The 21839-nt window shown below is 39.7% G+C and overlaps 1 protein-coding gene across 5 annotated transcripts in view; it reads right to left on the bottom strand.

Moving 5' to 3' along the window:
- Positions 1-46: 46 nt before the first annotated feature.
- Positions 47-21839, bottom strand: part of npas2 (neuronal PAS domain protein 2) — a 40292-nt gene continuing 18499 nt past the window's right edge. For 2 of the 5 annotated variants that reach the window (XM_086097998.1, XM_086097999.1), the window contains exons 2-22: positions 15496-15664; positions 13900-13956; positions 13133-13287; positions 12944-13035; positions 12645-12734; positions 11901-12021; positions 10834-10947; positions 10642-10760; positions 10033-10115; positions 9848-9954; positions 9312-9459; positions 9085-9169; positions 8884-9010; positions 6782-6879; positions 6553-6639; positions 6060-6236; positions 5212-5427; positions 4941-5125; positions 4016-4111; positions 3730-3940; positions 47-3128 (exon numbers count right to left, since the gene is read on the bottom strand). In XM_086097998.1, coding sequence (XP_085954124.1) covers positions 2922-3128; positions 3730-3940; positions 4016-4111; positions 4941-5125; positions 5212-5427; positions 6060-6236; positions 6553-6639; positions 6782-6879; positions 8884-9010; positions 9085-9169; positions 9312-9459; positions 9848-9954; positions 10033-10115; positions 10642-10760; positions 10834-10947; positions 11901-12021; positions 12645-12734; positions 12944-13035; positions 13133-13287; positions 13900-13956; positions 15496-15569 — 2649 coding nt within the window. In that variant the 5' untranslated portion in view covers positions 15570-15664 and the 3' untranslated portion in view covers positions 47-2921. Of the gene's footprint in view, positions 3129-3729; positions 3941-4015; positions 4112-4940; positions 5126-5211; positions 5428-6059; positions 6237-6552; positions 6640-6781; positions 6880-8883; positions 9011-9084; positions 9170-9311; positions 9460-9847; positions 9955-10032; positions 10116-10641; positions 10761-10833; positions 10948-11900; positions 12022-12644; positions 12735-12943; positions 13036-13132; positions 13288-13899; positions 13957-15495; positions 15665-21839 lie in introns of those variants that run through there. The other 3 variants (XM_086098000.1, XM_086098001.1, XM_086098002.1) reach the window with 3 other exon arrangements.

Here is a 21839-nt window from a genome sequence, read left to right on the forward strand (position 1 = left end):
CAACAATATCCCATTTGTTTTGTGTTCACAATCACAATGCATACTGTATGTTTGAAAATATTTATTTGCAAATGTTTCACAATAACCAGGCTGATTTATAAATAATTCAATATAACATAATTAATATCAATATATTTTAGGCTGTAAACTTAATTTATGTTTTAAACAATGTTAACAATATCTTTTAAAGCTTATTTCAATGGTAAATACAGCGGGAGGAAAATACATACAAGTGACTGTGCAACACCAACACAACAAAGCCTCACCGCCACTAATAAGACACTTCAATATCTGTTACAAAATTACTTTAATTTTAAAATCATGTAACATACATATGTATTCTATTAGACATAGAAAATAAACTATATCATCTAGTGTTTTTGTACATTCTAATATACAATATATTCACTGTGTTTTCTGCCCTGAAACGGCAGCAATGGCTGTGTAGCAGGTTCGTATTCCTCAGCTTCTGGCCTTCATTTTCTCACATACAAATGGAAAGTGTCACTTAAAAAATCATGACAAAACCTTTAATAACATCGACACTTAATGGAACAAGCCCTTGAAGCTAAAAGTGAGGGGGTGGATTTTGAAACCGTACCCATTTAGCGCCGAATATTTACACAAACTGGACCAATGAGGGCTTAATTTACATCGAGATATCAGGTAGCGAAAGGGGCGGTTTCACAAAAGCAGATTTAACTTCACTGTGTCAACTGTTTCACGAGTCAGTCACAAGTGAGATTTTGTATTTAATGTCAATGCAAGGCAAATAATATTTTGACTTAAAGATGCACATCTGCGGACCTCGTCGGCTCAGTTGAGGATCCAACTCCCCATCACCTGCTTCTTAATGATGGATGAGCAACGGCTTGATAGTAAATGTCATTATGCCTAATGACTGGTATTATCGTAACAAATGTATCGCTTAATAGCATGCACTGCTTAGGTTCTAAACCAGAAAGTCATGGGTCAACCACAGGATGTTGAAACTTCCCTGGACCATCAAAAAGAAAGGCCACACCACATTCCCAAATCTCAAAGCTGTAATCATTGTAAAAGGAATAATTGTGTTTTCTGCCTGGAGGAATGTCAGGGTAACTAAAAAAATAAAATTTACACAGTACCAATAGTGGCATAATATACACATCTTTACACATCTGTAGTGAAACATTGTAAATATACAGCATAAATTAACATTCTCAAAGGGACATTGCACATAGTCAAATAGTAGCTACTGGGCCTGTTTTCTTCTTCGGTGGTGCTCAAGCACTGCAGAAAAACTTAAATAGAGACAATGAGAATTTGGGGTGGACGCTGACAGGCAGTTTGAGCGTGCTGCAAATAGGCGTCCTTCAACAAAAAATTATTGAGAGACTCGTGAGTGATTAAAAAGAAAAAGGTTGATTTTCTGGTAATGAGCAGATTCTCATCTCTGCAGCTTTTAATGGGATCCGTTACAGGAGCTGTTGCAGTGCACCTTTACAAAGATACTGTTGTAACTAGTAAAGTATAAACATACTGGAAAATGAGCACACTATATTTGATGACTTAACGTTTTCAATGAACTGTGTGTACTACCAAGTAATACAGCATGGTTATCTTTGTAAAGGCACGTTTTTTTGTACTGTTTGTTAATCTAAATAGTTTGGAGTGAAAAACACAATTTACAAACATACACTTGTATATTTCCGATGATTTTTGAATGTCAGAGCTTGTCTTCATGGTAAAATTGATGAGTATACTGCAGCATATAGTTCATAACTACATTTTTTTAGACAGCACATCAATCTTGTTAATCTGTCATTGTGGGTGGATTTTTCTTTTTTTTAAATTAAATACAATGAGGTTTGTGTGAGACTTTAAGACCAGTGGTGACCCATCAATTCCTGCATGAACAATAATATTAATTATGATCTCAACGTACAAAACTGCTTTCTCAATCCCATGTCAGTTGTTTTACAACAAATGTATTCAGCAAATAAATTAGTGAATATAATAATGATAATATCATTGCTGCTAGTGCTTAAATTGATTGTTGGGGGCAAGTTAAGGTCGAAAAAGGCATCCAATATACATACATCTATATATATATATATATATATATATTTAATCTCCAATACAAATCTAAATGTATATTATTTTCAATCTAATGTGGGGAAAAAATATAAATTACTATCAAGGAAAATAAACTTTGTATTCCAAATGGACCTGAGCAGGATTTTTAAAGCCGCAGTCAGACACAACATTGGAACTGCACCATGGTACTAGTAGCATGGTTAAAAGGCACATTAGACAACCCACCCTCCACCATTTAGTTGTTTACAAGCGAGCTGTGGTGCTGCAGGGCTCGTCAGAGGTGTCGTGTCAAGAGACGGCTGTTAAAGAAGCCCTTCTTTGTTCAAACAAAACCTTGTTGCGTGGTTTGTAGTATTTAGATAAACATCCCCTTGGGGTGTGACATCCAACTCATCTAAATGGGAAATTAAAAGCAATGTTGATTCCACTGAAGGGGGTTGTCGGGAAAATAATCTCACTGTGAAGCCACTGGTTAGAGGGAACATTTAATATTAAATGTATAGGCAAAAATAAATACTGTATCCTACTCTTGGGTGGGGCATGGTACCAAAAGTGCAAACAGACACTTGCGAAATGAAAGTGGTGTCCTCAGCGGTGATAAATTCACTCGTTTCAATGACAACCGAGCGTGTCGCAGGCTAGTGATGAAAGGCCCCGCCTCTCATCATCACATTCCTCAGGTCCGCTTCCCGTCGCCGTTTCAACTCCGCCGGCACTTTCTCGTGGGGGCGAGCAGCTTCACATCAAATGTTCAGACCGCTCGCATCAGTTTTCCCGCCGAGTTTGACTTCCAACGGCAACAACCGGCCGCCGAGCTCAGCACTCTCCCACGTTCCTCAGTGCTACCGCGTTAGCATGTTCCTAAAGTCTGAAACATTAGCATTCTGGTTTTGGGAATGTTGGTATTGTCTTTGTTGTTGTGGCTGTTGCTGTTGTGCTTGCGGCGCTGGCTGCTGCTGCTGGATGTATCCCACAGTGCTTTGCTGTGGGATGTTGGCGGTGTGTAAGAATGCTGGAGTCGATCCACTGTGCATAAGTCCTTGAGTCATCTGCAAAACACAGAACGCAGACACAGATGCACTCAAATCAGCAGCCCATAGCACATCAGGCCTTTCAAATAATGAATATTTACAATTCCAATTTATTGTAACAACCTGTACATTGTGACTAGTGGATTTGTATTGTATGTGTTAAATCGCTTTCCTCTGGCTAGAACTCACAGATGGGGCTTGTTCTCTTAGAGCAGTGCGTCTCAATTATTTTTTGTTACGTCCCCCAAGAAGAAGAAAATATTTCGCGCCACCCCCCAACTCTCCGCCATGAGAATAAATAGTAATTCTCTATAAAAGAGGATGTGCAATTACACTTTATTCTAGTATAATACAATTTTTTTTTTACTTAGTCACGGATGAGCTGGCGCCTATCCCAGCTGATTTACAGCAAAATTGGTTGCTAGCCAATTTCAGCCAATAATTGATTCCAATGCTCTAGTTTATGAAACCTTATTAAGGTTCATGCAGATCTTCTGCTTAACAGCCTGCTGACACTCTGTTGCTATGGTAACACAAGAGCTGCTTTAAGCAAATGCAAAGCCACAATAAGATTATTCAACAGATCAATAACAATCTAAGATAGCTGAGCTTCACACACCTGAAAGAACTGCTGAGGCTGCTGCAGATGCAGGGAGTGCTGGGAGGCCTGAGGCTGAGCCTGATAGCTTTGCTGCGACTGGTGGGAGATGAAGCTGTTGTGTGGGATCATGATAGGCGACGTGAACACCTGAGAGGGCACGAGCACGGCGTTGCAGTTGACCTGTTGCATTGGGAACGAAGGTGCGATGATCTGCTGCTCCAACGTGTATCTGTAGGGAGGGAACGGTCAACGGGTCAGACGCAGGAGAGTCGTGTGGAGGGGGTGACTGAGGAAAAATGCTCACATGGTCTGGGGAATGCCCATGTTGCATTGTTGGGTGGACTGTGAGGACCCACTGCTTGTGGGGACCAGTGTCTGCATTGGCTGGTTCAGGAGCATCCTAAAGGACATAATCATAATTTTCAGATGACGGAAAATATACCGGTAACATACACTGGTATAGGAGTGTCAAAACATTGTCTACTTCAATATACATTAGTCGAACGGGCATCCGTCAGTGACTGACTGACAGACACACCCACCTCTGACTAAGCCAGCGGTTAGCAACCTTTCCTGTCAAAAGAGCCATTCTAGGCCAAATAAATAACTAAAAATCTTTCTGGAGCCGCAAAACCTTTAAACATCCATTTTTTTATTTTTTTATCTATTTTTATTTTTTTGTTAAATTTTTCATACATTTTTAGACTTTTCTGCCTTTCTGTCAAATTTCTGACATTTTCGGACATATTATGGTCCTTTTTTTTGCCTCTCTTCATCCTTTTTTGGACATTTTATGGCTTTTAAAAAAAAAAAGTTTTTGCTGCCTTTTCTGACATTTTGGGCAATTTTATGGACATTTATGGCAAGATTTGTGATTTCCTCTTGTTTTGAGGCATTTTATGGTTACTTTTGGAACATGTGCTTTACTGTTTTTACTTAAATACATTTTCTGACATTTTTGGCAATTTTGTGAAAATGTTAGGGTCATTTTCGGGATTTCATCTTTTGTTTTTGGACATTTAATAGTTTTTGAATGTTTTCTTTTCTGCCTTTTTAACAATACATTTTCTGCCTTTTTTCAATTCTAAAGACATTTTATGGTAATTTTCTGGAGAAAAAAAATTATCTAAAAAAATTACATAATATATATTAGGCTACACGTGCAAGTTAGAGTGTATCTAATGTTGTTGTAATGCTAAGTAGATCTCAATGTGTGACTTGGCTGTTACCGTAGTTGTCCGTCTTGGCTAAAGTCGTTGTCCGTGTGTCTTTGGTTTGCGTCTTGTATAGGCCTCGTGTTGGTCTGAGAGAACATCATGGGGTTGCTGTAGAAGGGCATGGTCAGACTAGTGTTGGTCTGCACGGGCAAACTGACTGACTGCACCTGACCGCTCCGAGATATCCTCTGTGGGACCTTTTGAATGTTGCCAGTAATAGAAAAAAAAATCAGCAGTAGCAACTTTGCCGCTTGTGTGTTTAACATTTTATTGTTGGGCGTACCTGTGTCGAGGGGGAGCTGTTTTCTCTCAGAAGCGAGTGAGGGGACGAACTGTGGGCCCCGCATGACGGTGGTTTCGGCCTGAGAGCTGTTTGATGAGCCCCTGATTGGCTCTGTGAGGCCGGCCTGCCTGGGCCCTGTTGTTGCGGCTGCTGCTGCTGCTGCGGCGGCTGCGGCGGCTGGCCTATTTCATTGTGGATGGGCTGTTGTAGCAACATCTACAACACACATTGAGAAAATGTTAGTCGTCACTCATAGAATAGAATATAATAGAAAAGTATTTTCTTGACATAAGTCATAAGGGAACTGAATCATTGTTACACAAATGTTACTGTATGTGGGTCATTAGGTTTGCATGCCGCCTCTTGGTGGGGCCATTTCCCCTGTTACTGAGGGAGGTTAGCTAACAGCAGGCTTTTACTGCATGATGCGACTAATGAACCCAGATGACATGTGCACTCATCAGCCTCGGCATTAGGTGCACCTGCACAGTCGGATGAGATCCAATACATGAGATCTACCAGAACTCCGCGCCTTTGCAAAGATAATGCTTTGTTTTGATTTATTAATATCCAACAGTGTTTATTACTATTCTTTTTGTTTACATAATTTTTTTACTTGGCATGATATAGTGCAATACAATCATCATAAGCATATTGGTAAATGAATGCCACTGTTACTGGAGAAATAAATCCACATTTCTCAAGTTAGCGTTTGTACATTTCAATATACTTCCACTTTCCGTATATAGCATATTCCCATGATTGCCTGTTAATTTCAATGGAAACTTGATAAATGTTGCAGGCTGAAGTGGTCTCGGGTGTCTAAACTGGTATGAGGAGTTGGTTACCTGAAGATTAGCGAGGTGAAGCTTCTCCTTGATGTCATGCAGCTCCTGCTGCTGCGTTTTTATGTCGGCCTGCAGGATGCGCGTCCTTTCCTCCAGTTGCTCCTTCAGCTGGTTCATGACACCCAGCTGAGGCTGCTGCAGCTGAAACATGGACGGCTGCTGCTGTGTTTGTTGTGGCTGAAAACACAAAATGTATATACTAGTTGTAAATGAGGAATATCATGCAATAACACAGCCATGAACATAGACTTTCCAAGTGTAATGGGACAAACTGCTGAAAGTTCCAAAGCTGCATTTAAAACAGACGGCAATTTGAAAAATGTGCTAGCTGTTGTCTGACTTGTGTACTTAATCCTATAACCTGGAGGCAATGTACACAGTTGAGAGGAAGTACTTTCACGCACACGCACAGCAGCAGAAAGAGACCTAACAGCACTGCATGCAAACAAAAGAGAGGAAGACAAATGACAGGAAGGGAAGTCTCAACACTAACCATCGTTGTGTTCTTGCTGCATGGAGGAGAAAGGGGGAGGCTCATTTGGGGCACCAGGTCAAAGGAATTTTGTCTTTGGATCGAATTCTACAAAGTGAAGATGATAGAAAGTTGAAAGTTTTATGAATTTGACCATTGAATATGTCTAGTTTCTCACTGCCGTTAATTTTTTCAATTTTTTAATTTTAAATCATCTCCAAACACACATACAGCCTTTGTATAAACTGACCTTTGAACGCCCAACTTGGAGTCTGGCAGGCGTCCTCTCGGTCCCAATAGAAGTTGACTGCCATGACGGTGTGCAGGTCTCCGTGTACGAATTTGCTGCTGCACAGAAAAAAAAATCACACATTGAATTGTCACGAAATGTGGTCCTAATAAATGCTCGTCTTCCTACATTCCTTTAATGTAACAGGAATTAAAAACCAGAAAGACATACCGGTACTTTGAGCTCAGTTATCATCTAATATGGGAGCAATATTTTTTTTTAAGTGGCCTTTACAAAGATAATTATGCTCAGGTAGGGGTGGGACTTGTTGACATGGCATTGTATGGTGTTATCTCTCAAATATTTCTAATTGTTTTTAAATGTCCTCTTAAAGAATTCCACTGGCACACCTATTTCGTTGTTGAACATTTAATTAAAAGAAGGTAAACAAGAAACAAAAAATAGTTAAGGCCCACTTTCAAGAGTTTTACCTTATTTTTGCTTACACAAATAGTTTCATATCTTGCATATACTGTAGTTACAGTATATTGATCATTGCATATTTGTTTTGCGATATATCGAAGGAAAAATATTGTGAAAATATCATAGTGTACTGTGATGCCTATTTTGTTGCCATTCACACATGTTTTTTAAACCAAAGCCTAAACCTTATACAGTAATTTATCATTGTGCTTCTCATTATATCTCCTCTGTCTTTATCAAATGTGTTACACAACTCACATTTTTGCCAAGAAGAACATGAATTGGGTTTCCTTCAATGTTTTGTAACAATACTGCAGAGTCACCAGGTCTTGGCTGACACCTCATTTTTCCACTGATGCGAAACCCACAGACTGTGATGCAAGTTAGACACTTTTCAATGAAGCAACACCAACTGAGTGTATTATTTACCGTACGATTAACATAAATTGCTTTTTATGATCAGCAAGTGCTACTGTGACTTGTTCACAAATACACAGAAGAGGGGACTGTTTAGTTTGTGTGCTCCTAGTGGCTGGAGACGCAGCTGGAGTCTGAGCGAGCGGAGGCTAAAATAAACAAGGTTAATTAAAGTAAGCATTAGAGACTACTTAATCATAAAGACAGCATATGAGTGGGGAATATACACCAGTGTAATTAACTGCAAGTTCCATAGAGGTTTTGCCTTGCAGATTACACTAGGACGGGTCGGCAACCTTTACTGTCAAAAGAGCCATTTTAGGCCAAATGAATAAAAAAAATCTATCTGGAACCATAAAACGTTTGAACTCTATGATGAAGGAAACCGTGTGTTAGTGTTGGTCTAATTAGAGCTGCACCAGAAGACAAAAATATGACAGCAGCATCCAGTACGTATCAGGGATAACAAACTGCGGTCCTCGAGGGCAATTTTTTGAAAATTTTTGAGATTTCTTCTTTTGTTTTTGGACATTTTAAGGTTATTTTTTAAAAAACATTTATTTTCTTTACTGTCTTTTCTTAAATACATTTTCTGACATTTTTGGCAGTTTGGTGAACATTTTATGCCAAAGGCATTTTATTGTAATTCTATGATTTTTTTAAAAAATATATTTGATGTAAAAAAAATATATATATACATTACATTATTATTTTATACAAAATTTTAAGATATCCAAAGGGAGTCACAGGAGAGGGACTAAAGAGCCACATGTGGCTCCAGAGCTGCAGGTTGCAGACCCCTGCACTAGGATGACACTGTTGATATGAGTGAAAAGTGCCATATTTGGGTTTGGTTGACTGGAACATACTAGACTGCTTCCTGGTTTATGGAGGATGGAGATTTATTGGTTAACATGACTGGCTCACAGTTAATGTTCTAATTTAGAAATTTTCAGAGTTTGCATGTTTTTTTCAGTTACTACAGCTTTTTCACATATCCCTAAATGATGCATTTTAGGACTTAATTGTCTACAGGTGTAACTTGGAATGGTTGTTTGTCTGTATGTGTCCTATACTGTATGTAAATGGAGGGATGTATGGCCGGATTATCTGGCAGTATCCCAGTTTTTTGAATTGCTGGTACTGGACATCAAATCCTGCAACGGCTTATGTCGACCTATTGTTGAGTGAGTTGGCACTTTAGGGAGCAGAGTATGACTCACATGCGGAGTCTGACAGTGCTGTGTGGGAGGACTTCCGAGAGCTGTGGGAGGATACCGAACGTGCACCACTGTTTCTGTCTTGCGGCGGGTCCATCGTGGAGCACATGTCGAAGTACAGATCCTGGGCCTAAAACATACCAGACCAGGTGCTCAATTCGGATATTTCATAGATATCAGATGGAGAAATTTCTGGACGTCTACCTTCGCAGAGGAGGGGGCTATCTCAGGAGGAGAGAGCTCCTCAAGGCCAAACGCTCGCCTCCTTTCAGCTCGTACTTCAGCGTAACTGAATCACAAGAAGATCGCTATATTAGTCACAGTGCTCCTCCAGGATGAGGCTTGCCTCATAGGCATCTTTAATCCCAAGACAACAAAAGAGGGTACGCATCCTTCTCGTGGGCAAGCAACAACGAACAAAATAATCTCACCTGACAACAGTGTGAGTACACACGATGAACTCAGGTTTGGAGTTCCATTGGTGATAAGTAATGTAGTACTGCGTCCGCAACCAAATCCACTGCTGACCCTTTGTCAGAAAGCGATAATAGCAAGATTTACCCTTTCCACACTGCATTACTGGGGAGAGAAATGAAGACAATCAAGACATCTGGTCTCTCAAATGGTGATAGTTGAATAAACAGTGTGACATCATACCTAAACATTCACATTTAAGGAAGAGGAACATGACCAAAAAAAGGACAACAATTGAGAACATACAGCATTTTTCTATTCAAGTAATGTAATTCATTCATTCATTTCCCTTAGGCTTGTGGCTATTTACTATAAGTGAAGGGAAAATTGTCTGTCGACTGTAGTGCCAAAAATACGCTCTTGATCCAGGGTAGAAATAAAATAAGAGCAAATTGGGCAGCCTTATAGGCTCTTATTGCGCAATGAATGCACCCAGTAAGACTTCACTTGCAGGTTATGAAGAAAGAAGCGACAACAAGACTGGGTTACTTACATTGCTTATGACACTGAGCTATAAGCTCCAAGTCATCCACATGATAGTAATCATAGCCAGATGTTCCAAGAACTTCAAAGGGTAAATATCCGATGATTGGTGAAGCTCTGTAACAAAGACAACAATGAGTATGTAAAACAACAACGGTGCTGGCTGCTGATGTTCTTGGACTCATGAACATTTACCTGTGATCTAAAAACAAAAACTTCCATTCGAGGCTATGCCTGGATGTGAATTCATCTCGAGGATCATCCACGTTACACAAATCCTATAAATAAATAAATAAGAACACAGGAGGGGGAAGTCACCTCAATGACTTCACAACAAGCAATGTTTACTCAAGCATGGCAGCAAGCCTGACAAAGACTTACTATGAAAGGCTATAGGCTCCACTCACAAGTGCTACCATGAACATGAACTCATCTGCTTTTAGTCATGTAAACAACCACAAAATGACTTTCCTAACTGTCCGGATTTAGGAAATAAAAATCACAAAATGTAGTGGATGTTAAAGTAATTAGTCCATTAATCATTTCTAACTTTAAACGGGCAACCAAGCAAAGTATTAACGTAAATGCACGCTCCAGTACAACCATAAAATTAACATATTGTTAAATTAAAACCTTTTTGACTGTCATGGAAATAATGTGCAGCTCTGACCTCGGCTGACTCTCGAGGTGTGTTCAGAAAAGCCTCATTCAAAGTCAACTAACACATTTATTACACTTCAATCAGCACTGGTCTCATTTGTCAAGTAATGCTGACACAGATGAATGCACCACAACGAGTCTCACCTTGAGAAACTGCGGTGTGACTAATCGTACAGTAGCAATGAGGCAGACCTGCTCCTCCAGCGATGTCTGCAGGCTTCTTGCTAGCGACAATTCATCCCCGTTACAAGAGGATGTAGGCACTACGAGAAATAACAGTCCGACTTTGGTCATGAAGTTACTGGATTCGGTGTGTTACTAAAAGGTTTTGCTCACCATTGTTATGAAACTTGAAATCTCCGACAAACTTGACATACTCGTACACAGGCGGCTCTTTTGGATCAATGTTCCCTCTGGCAAGGTGACAGCAAAATTCCACATGTGCCTCACCTAAAGACAGCATCTTAAATTTAATTCAGTGTTGACAGAAAAACAAATAAGCATTTTTATGTACAACAGCTGAGCGAGGAAATGGAGAAGGCTAGGCTACAATAATTGTGTAATATAAAGGGGAAAGTTACCCAACATTTTCATCACAGTAATATATTCTATGCACCCCCACGAGTCACAGTATTCTGATTAATATTGTGTTTGTGGAATATGAGTTAAGCAGCAAAATCCACCCGTTTTTATCCATCTCAGTGGGCGGCCATTTTGCCACTTCCTGTCGCCTGAAAATGACATCATTACTTAAAACCTGAGTGCTTCCGTTTCTTAAATCCTGTGAGAAGACATTTATGTATGATTAGCTTTGGGCACAGTCATGCCCTACAACAGCACTTTGACCACATTTCCATAAACATTTACTGCACAACAGAAGTGTAGACAATGTTATGGTTAAAAAATAACCCCATGAAAATGCATCATCATAAATGTTTTGTCTGGAAAGACCGCAGCAACTTGGAGCACCTTTTGATGTGCGTTGAGCCCCTGGCGCACATGGTTCTGAAACTGTTTTTAGGCTTCGCTAGTCACATCTCTCTTTCTGTAAAAAGCCCAATAGTAATGCAGGATTAAGGTCAGAGCCTTGAGCCCGGGGATAGTTCATTGCTGGGAGATTACTGTGTTAACATAACGGTGATTAAAAGTCTAAACTATGATACTTAGCATGTGACTATTATTAGCTAAAGGGCTAATTATAGACACACAAATCAGCAATCCAATAACCTACCGACCCAAATTCCACAACCTGTTTTTCTCTCTCATTTAAATAGATCCTCCAGGCCTGACTGAATCGACTGTATTCATCTGTCATGTATTTTTAACTTGCGCTTCACCAGGTTGGCACACACAAATAGTCCTGAACTGTGAGGGGGCAGACAAAGTGCAAAGAGGGGACTCACTGGTCAGGAAGTCAGCAGCAATGGGATCAGTCATCAGCATATGGGATGATAGCAGCTTATACACCTCTCCGTGTTCCCGCTCCGGGAGGAAATTTAAAATATTTTGGTCCACCATATCTGACTGATGCGATAGGATAGATAAAGAATGGTCAGGCTTCCACAAAAGAACGTATCAAGGTAAACATGAGGAAACAGTCTGACAGACATTGTGTGGACAATAGCATCATGAGACAAAATAGCTACAATTCAATGTTAATGGGGAAGTCAATTCCTCCCCAAAAAATTCTTGACAATTATATTCTATGCAGCCCCACGAGTCTAAATACGGTATTCTGGTTGATATTGAATATAAATTAAGTAGCAAAATCCAGCAGTTTTGATCAGTATCAGAAGGCCATTTTGTCACTTGCTGTCGATCACATGACATCACAGTTGCTCATGTCTCAGGTAACGACCAATCACAGCTTAGCTTCAGAAAACAAGTGAGCTGTGATTGGCCATTGCCTGAGCAACTGTGTTGTCATCTTCAGTCGACAGGAAGTGGCAAAATGGCAGATTTACCTCATATTCCACAAATATAATATTAATCAGAATGTCATGTTTAGACTAATGAGGTTACATATAACATATTATTGCCAAGAAATGTTTAAGGTTGACTTCCTCTTTAAGCATTTCAATCGATTTGTTACCAAGTTATGGACAAATATTGACAGAAACTAGAAGACTGCATGCCTTTACACTCACCGGCAAATGTCCAATAAGTGAAGACACACTGTCCGACACGTATATGATGTTTCCATCTGTAGTTAACGCTATCAAGAAACCATCTAGCGCCTGTGAAAAAAAGAAAAAAGAAAAGAACAAGAGAGCAGTTACACAGCGAGTTGGTGACTGATTTATTGTTAGTAGACTCATTGATAGAATCTGCACTGTATTCATGCTACTGCAGATGAAGTGCTGGCTAGCTGATCCTAAGACCTTGCCCGGTTTTCCATATTGAAATCATCAGGAGGAGAGGATGTCAGTCTATCGCATCTGTTTACCTCAAGCATGAGCTGGGTGAATTCCTCGTTGCTGAGGAATGAAGGCTTCCAGTCTTGTCTCACGTCACACGTGTCATTCTGAGCACTGATGTCTGGACAGCAAGTACAGTTTAAGATACTTAATCAATGAGGTGTGTTCATTGTCAACGGTAACTAAGGGAAAGCAAACAAGAATTGTCTTGGTCCTACCTTTTTGTTTCTGTAAGCAGTCAATAGTTCGTTGTAGTATGGTGAGCTTGTCCATCTTGCGAGGGTGGCCTTGGCCCTGCAGCATGGTGCATAGCTCCTTGATGAGTACATTGAACTGGTCTCTTCTTTTCTTTTCCGATTTGTTTCGGGATGCCCTTTAGCAGCCAAGACAAGGTCAGTCAGTTTCCAGAAGACGGCAAAAATAAAAGTTTTGACACCACTAGCACAGCAAAAACGATGTCCTTGAAAATTTGCAGTAGACAAAAGAATCCATTGCACTTTGGTACAATCCCAGATAAAACTTAAATTGAAGTAAAACTAGAAATCGGATTATTTTCGCTGTCTCACAGTGGCCATTGTGAATGTCCATGTGTCTGTTCACAATGTGGTAGTCTGCAAAAATATGACATTACTTAAAAAAAAATTCAGTTGTCTACTCTGTCTTTTCACAATGGAGTATTTATTTAATTATATGGCTGTAAGCAATGTTTACAAGACAGAAGATTGGAAATCTTTTAAAAGTAACTAGTGAGTTTCCCTATTGATTTGAGCTGTTGTTGTTGCTATGTTGTTTTCCAAGTGAGGTCAACGCCCTGCAAAGAGCCATTCTCATTAGAAGCACATTTTCAAAACTCCATTTTCTGTCAACAGAGTTAGAGGAGGCATTTTGGAGAAATTGCACCAAAAGGATTTCTCAAGTTAAGTCATCAGCACTTCAGAAGTCACAGAATCAGAATGTGATTGCAAAATGGAAATGTCTATAGTACCTTTTTGCCCGGTCTTTCTCATCATCGTCCATCAAATCATCTGTGCAGCTCCGAGAACTAGAAAGAAATGGGTACAAATTCAAATATAGTTCATGATCCTCAAACAATGCACAAAGCTTTAAAATCTTATCCACCCCCCAAAAAAAAGATTCTCTGTTCCCTGGCAACAGCACCGTTTATGTCTATTATGATGAGCCAGCCTTATCACTTTATTAAATTGCATGTTCATGTTTAAAATATAGCATGACAGGTTCGTTTATAAAAATCCACTGAGCCAGATATTCATGTGCTGCCTAGAAGTTTGAGTTCATCTATAATACATACTGTATGTGTACCGTTATAGTGCTGTAACCATGTAACTGTGGCACTGAAGCTTAAATTCGTTTTTAATTAAATACAGTCTGCAGCTCACACAGTCACTCAATATAGTTTTTGATCTATCAGAGAACAAAAGAGCATTACATCAGTAACTAATCTTTTTACAACCAATTATTGTACAGTACAATATGTTTCTGTAAAAATAGCAGAATGGTGCTCAGGAACAGAAAATAGATACAGTATTCACCATCTGTTGTAATCATGTACATTTTCCGAAACATTGGGAACCTTTAAAATATCATTTATTTTTACTTCAATTTTTTTTTTATACCTTGCTAATATAAATTTTTCCTGACTCAAAATGAGGCAGATGTGGTACCATCCTAACTATGATGGGTGACTACCGACACCAGGTATCGGTGCCAATACTAGTCTTATTTTAAGGTATCGGTACTCGCGGCGCTGACCTATACCATTATCGGCCGGCTTCCTGCAGCCATTTTAAGATCAGAGACTAGAAATGAGAAATTATATGAATACCAAGGGTTAACAATCATTTAAAAATTCATTCACTAGTACATATTAAATTGCAAATATAGTTCAGCGTTGTTGTAAAACACTATTATGTTTATTGTATATACTGTGTTTTTATGACTTTGTCGATGGCTGGAGCGCGCCACCTCTGCCTCACAACCAGGAAATGGGCGTGTGCAACGGTTGCTCCATGATCTGTTTCTTCTTCGGTACATTAAAGTAAAAAAAAAAAAAAACGGTGAGCAAATTAGGTGGAGGTGGCCGCAGTACACAGGAAAACCCCTGCATACTAATAAATACAATGCTGTACATTTTTTCCTGTCATGGCAGAAAAATACATATCACAATCAATTTCTTCTAGGTCTTTGCCTAGTTTCAATGATTAAAATGTTCTATCGTTTATGGTTTGCCTTTACTACTATTAAAGTTGTGAAAAAGAATCATTGAGATTGGTCAGATGCCTTCATGCTAAATTCTCGCGAAAAATTTTAGCATTATACCATGATGTCTTGAAATAAATAATATGTTATCTTTCTTATTGTGTAAATATAATTTTAACTATAGTTATTACCACACATAAAAAAATATTCTTGAATAAAATGAACATTGTGAAAGGCATGATGTACAATCAGTGATCTACTTGTTAAAACATTATTAACATTCAAACATGAGTAAAAAGAAAGTCCCCCTCTGGGCAATGTAGCAAAGGTCACAGATTGAAAGGAAAATTGTTTTCAAACGTACTCCCAGTCTCTGTGGCTGGAAGGACAAGGGCCTCCGAAGTCCGAAAGGTTGTCCATGCTCACGCTCTTTCCCATCCAGGCCCTTTCTCGAGTCTCATCCGCACTGACCTCATCTGAGCCCACCTTCGCACAAAACTAGCGCACTCCGGCAGCCGAACAAAGGCCAAATCCTGTGAACACAGATAGTAAAAGATCCCATCATCCTGGAAATTACACATTTTCTGTCAAAACCACTTTATTCGGTTCCACATTAAAATTGTTTTTGCACAAAAGGAGCTCCCTTGACCTAGAAAAATGTCTGAAGCAAACACTTCATATGACAACCTTGCAAAGAAAAAGCACTGAACAATCATTTTCCTCATATTCGGTACTCTGACAATGAAATTCAATAGGATGAAATAGACGCCTCTGTAATAAACACCTACTAAGAGCTAACATTGCTGACCCGACACCTATATGTTATGTGGTCTCTTAGCTCACTGATAGAGAAACTGGCTCAAAGCAATCACCACTTATTTGTATTTGGGGTTCGCTCAGTGACGTATAAGTGTGGTCTGGAGGGAAAATGCTCATAAACGGTTATTTCCATAATTATTTATCTAAATGAGACTCCCTGAAGAGGAATACATTTGTGGAATGTAAGGCAAAGTCACAATTTTCAGTGTTTGGGAAAAGTAGTAGAAAGGGAAGGAAATTAGGGAAATGGACAAAATTAAATGCGAGAGCAGTGTGTAATACTCAGATGTGCCAATCTCATCTAATGAAAAGGATTTGGACTTGATTAATGAAGTGACACTTCTAGACGCGTTCCAGAATGTGTTCCCAAATTTATGTTTAAAAGAAAACCAAAAAAAAAAACACATTAAAGTGCTCCTCTGCATTGAGTTTCTTGGGGATAGCAAGGCGCTCATAAATTATACAATTTGCATCCATTTCCAGACTTAAGTCGCTCTGCTAACATTTTATCCTACGACAACAGAACCTCAAAATCGACCACAATCTACTTTTGAATGCTGCTTAAATTCCAGTTCCTTCTAATTTCAAAGCCAATGTTATTGAAATGAACATACAGTATATGGAATTAATCCATTCCCGTTTCAAAACTGTTGCCATCATAAAAGCTTTAATCAGTCAATGTTTTAAGTGGCTACAGTAAATACTGACAAAAGTTAAACAATGCAGTAAGTTGTCTTAACTTGAAGGCCTAGAGGGGGATAATAAACCCCATATGCTCTATCTCATGATGGGTTAGTGGTTAGTGCATCTGCCTCGCAGTCGAGAGGTCCTGAGTTTGAATCTTTGCTGGCGAGGAGCAGCTACACAATCAAGAGATCCAAGTCCATGTTCATCAACGGGAAGGTTACCAAAATGAAACTAGTGACAAGGCTGGAGAGCACAGGATATACTAAAGTACTCGCGAGAGTCTCACTGCTTTAAATCCTCCTCTGCTTGAGTTATAATCTTTTGCTGAATTGAGGTTTAGTGATGTGTGCTTGTTGATGTCAGGCAGTTGCGACAGTTTGAGCATCAGGTCACTTTCTGACCTTGGTGTTGTTTTTTTACACTTATTATATGTAATTCATCCAGTCAGTCCTTTGGGAAGTGTCTTTGTGTGATAGTAAAGCACATCAGGACCACCACAGATATCATGGTGTAAAGTGAAGCCACGCATATCAACCTACATTCTTTAACTGTAATGAGGTTAAAACCACACCTTGCCAGGTTAAGAGCTAAAAGCACCGGCGTCAGGTTACATGTGTGCCCTGGAGTATTTAAAGCTTTCAAACTAGCAACCTGAACTCGCGCTAGAAAGCCGGCATCACAAAGTTCCAAGTTCAAGATCAAACGGACAGCTTTGAACTGCCTATGAGGAACTTCAATGTAACAACTGCTAGTTTGATTGTAACAATGTACCACTGGGTTTCGTTTTGACCATTAATGGAGCAACAACACCTCCTGCTCAAGGGATGTTTCACACTTAAGTGTTTGCTGAGGGACAGAATGCTTTGCGACAACTTGCGCAAACTAATAAGACCCCATGCATATGCTCAGTTATGACTGTCAACGAGTTAAGAACTGAACAAAATGTTCTCAAACAGACCCACAGCTGAGGTCATGCACTTATGCAGGCTGGTCAACAACACCTCTGCAGCAGTCAGTGTTTCCCAGAGAATTAAAATCTACTTGGGTGGGTGGGCTCCCGCGGGAGGGATGGGAGAGGGGGTTGGACGGGAGGTGGGTCTCGGTCCTGTTACGTCTCCTTTAGCCTCACGATCCACAAATGAGTGACGGCGAACTAACGTTACATGCGGTATAGCCTGTTGCAACACGTTTTTTTTTTTTTTTAAATAGATTTTCTGGGTGGTGGCCAATTTACTTGGGTGGCCCGCCCAAGTATTAACATGGTGTGGGAAACACTGCCTGAGCTTCCAGTCAACTAATGCAGCCCAATCAAGAATCCATTCCACATAATCAACACCTAATTGGATAATTATGAATGATTAGGCCAATTAGGTGTGTTGTTGTCTTTTCAAATATGTTTTTATAGGTTAATCTTTGACAATTTATAAAGGCACGGTCATGTTATCTGCCACGGTGGTGTAAGATAACTCATGTAATTCTTCAGGTGACAGCAGATATTTCCCCATTTTAACATCATCAGCAGCATCTTCCAATGAGTTTAAAATCAAATTACATTTCACTACACACCCGCACTGAATGTACATGAGCAAACCGAGTTTTACATTGGGATCAGACAAACTTGATGACATGGAGATGTCAGTCAATAGGTTCACTGTATGCAGCAGATAAGAATAAACCCAGCGTGTTTACCTTATAAGGATTAGAGCTGTTTAAACATGCTTGTTTACAGATAAAATCATTCAACAACCACACGGTTGAGGTTGTAGTACTGCTCAACCTTTGGAGCGGAGCGTCTGAATAAACCAACACAGTAAATTAAATCCAAACCTCAGATAATACATTTTAAAAAGGGGTGGCAGAGGGTACAAGTACAATTTGAGAACGGTGTAGAGCTAGATTAGATTATGTCAGGTCAGCAAAAACAATTCACATGTATTGAAACCTCTTTGCTCGTAAAGTAAAGTAAACATCTGTCATAACATTCAATCAGATCATCAAATGTGCCTCACTAGAGTGCTGCCATCCATCAAGGGTGACCAACCAGGGTTGAACCCGCAAAATATTGTAAAACTTTACAACTCAACTATTCACTAGAAAGTATATGAAATTAAAGAGGAAGTTGACCGTAAACATATTTTATTATAATAATAAGAATAATGCATCGGATTGATATAGCGCTTTTCTATCTAATTAGACACTCAAAGACGCTTTACAATGGAACGGAGACATTATTCATGCACTCACACATCCACACTGTGGTGGCGGTAAGCTACTTAAGTAGCCACAGCTGCCCTGAGGCAGGCTGACGGAAGCGCGGCTGCCAGTGTGCGCCTGCGGCCCCGCGGACCACCGCCAAACATTCGCACCTTCCATGCACCAGTATGAGTAGCACTGGAGGCAATGTATTCCCCTTTAAGAAAGTAGTAGTTATCCGCACCAAAATGTAAGAGATTATTGTTTGTGCTGTCACCAAGTTCTCAGGAGCATTTTGTGGTAACCATGGCTGTGTTATGTGATGTTATGGCAACATAACCTCCTTGGCACAGGAACCAATTGGCATATTGGTTAATTAAATGCCTTTCCGCCAGTGTCACTCAAAACAAAGCACTATTATTGATCTCATGGAAACAATTTTTATACAACGCTTATATGGGTGCTCGGCACAGCGCACTTATCTATAAAAAAAAACAAAAAAAACATGTCTGTTTAATAAGAATCCAAGCGTGCAGTAACTTCACTTTAAATCACCCTGTGGTATAATTAGGTCATGTGGGTGTACCTAATGAAGTGTCTGGTGAGTGTCTACCAAATGCTGAGTCTGCCTTGCTTCTTGCACCTACAGATTAATCTTGAGTCAGTCTATTAAAAAAAAAAACACAACAAAAAACATATGGTTGATTTTAGTTTGGATTCCAATACATCCCAGCAGGGTTTTTAGTCATAGACAATCTCTCGAATACATAGACACTATTATGCAACATAGAAACAAGTTGTGATTTGTATTGTCCACGCATTTGTTTGATATCAAGCAAGGCTTTTTGCCATAGAGGAATTTATGAATACATTTTACGTAGAAATAGGTTGTGATTTTTACTCCAGATAATGCCACCCGAATGGAACAGGAAGCACTTGTATTAGGTTACAGTGGGATGTCCAAATGTTGCACCCAGTGACCCCCCGCGACTGACTGCATGCACACAGTCAATAAGTGGCCCAGTTGAAGGGTGGGATCCTCTCTTGTAGAGCAAAACCATGTTAATCCCAGGCGGATAAATGACACAATGACAAACCTACCTGGTTGGGTAACATTAGCCCAACCCAAGCAGTCTGACAAACTGTGTGGTGATTTCTCATCATCATTGTGACTAATATCCCCTCTGCCATGCATGTCATCAGGTGGAAACCCAACGGCGGGGGTGGAATGGATTATGTCAATCTTAAAACCCAGAAAATGTCTGCTTAATACACACTTACTGGGCCACAATATTAGGTACACCTTTGCCAAAAAGGTATATACTTGACATTAGAAAAATCTCATGCCATCTCCCTAAAAAGTACATCTACTGAAGTAACGATTATCTTGTGTCAGTTTACACACAAATTTACTTACGAGGTGTGATATCTGGGCCTGTTTAATTGTACACAAAGATATTATTCTGTATGAATGGCAACGGGTGGGTACAGGGTTAATAACATAACTTCTATACTCTGGGTGAAAAGCATTGAATTTTTCTGCCAGGCATAGGAAGATGAACAAAGATTTTTTTTTAATTGTATAAATGATCATTTTTAAACAAATTAAATGTAATTGGATAATTTCCCACAGCATAGTGGTTGGAAATTACTGATTGAATGAACAGTGAAAGGTAGGCATTTAAAAATGTTAATTAATGCAGTTGTAGTTATGTTGTAAAACTGCACTTTGGAGGCACCATCCATCCATTTTCTATTGTGCTTATCCTCATTTTAACGGTACTAGGTGAGCTGGATCTGATCCCAGCTGACTTTGGGTGGTAGTCGGGATACACCCTGGACTAATTGCCAGTCAATCACAAACATTCACACTCACATTCAAACCGATGGCCAATTTGGAGTGGTCAGTGAATCTAACATGCATGTTTTTGGAATGAGGGAGGAAGCCAGAGTACCCAGTGAAAATACATCCATAGACGGGGAGTCGGACAACATGCAAACCCCGCACAGGAAGATTAGGTTCAAGATTTGAATCCACACAGCACAGCTACGCTACTTGACAAGACACTAATACTCAAATTCACAGCATAATATAACAATAGCTATGTTTGTGTTGATGTCAAACTGCACTGCATATCCAATTTCACTTAATTTGTGCAAGTATTATTTACCGGTACTACAAATATTGCATCTTTCTCCATTCAGCTCACTTATAATGACAGACAGGACCTTCCATCCATTTTCGTGACCGCTTATTCCTCACTACGGTCGCGGGGTGCTGGAGCCTATCCCAGCTGGCTTCGGGCAATAGGCGGGGTACACGTTGAACTGATTGCCAGCTAATTGCAGGGCACGCAGACGAACAACCATCCACACTCACAAGCACACCTAGGAACAATTCAGAGCGACAGACAGGACCTGTGTATACAAATTGTTTTATATTTTTGTGGTGGTGTGCTCTAAAAAGTCAGTGTGTATACTAAAGCCAATTTAGTTTCACCGTCTAAAGTTATTTATTTACAGTACTATACAAATCGTGCGTGATTGTTCATTTCTCTATGCCAGCAACGTATAGTGACAGTCAGAGCAATCTAATGCTCTTTTTCTCCCACCAAGATCATTATTTCAGCTTAGCATTTATACTTTTTGCGACATTTGTTTAATTTGTTTATTTATTTATTTACTCAAACATAGCCTCTACCTTTTAAAAAGCAAAATCAGAGAAACTGATTACTTTGCAATTAGTTGCTTTCAAAGCTCATGTGCGTTGGTTCAATAAATCTTGTGGAAGACTGCCGTGTGTAGTGGTTCTATATGGAGAGGGGCAGAACATACTGTACGCGCTTTAATAAACAGATGACAATGTCAATCAAAACTGAGCGCATATCTAATGAAGTGCCCGGTGTGTGTGTGTGTGTGTGTGTGTGTGTGTGTGTGTGTGTGTGTGTGTGTGTGTGTGTGTGTGTGTGTGTGTGTGTGTGTGTGTGTGTGTGTGTGTGTGTGTGTGTG

The sequence above is a fragment of the Leptonotus elevatus genome, chromosome 16 (assembly GCF_054856555.1).
Source record: "Leptonotus elevatus isolate MCC_2025b chromosome 16, RoL_Lele_1.0, whole genome shotgun sequence".
Taxonomy (NCBI): Eukaryota; Metazoa; Chordata; class Actinopteri; order Syngnathiformes; family Syngnathidae; genus Leptonotus; species Leptonotus elevatus.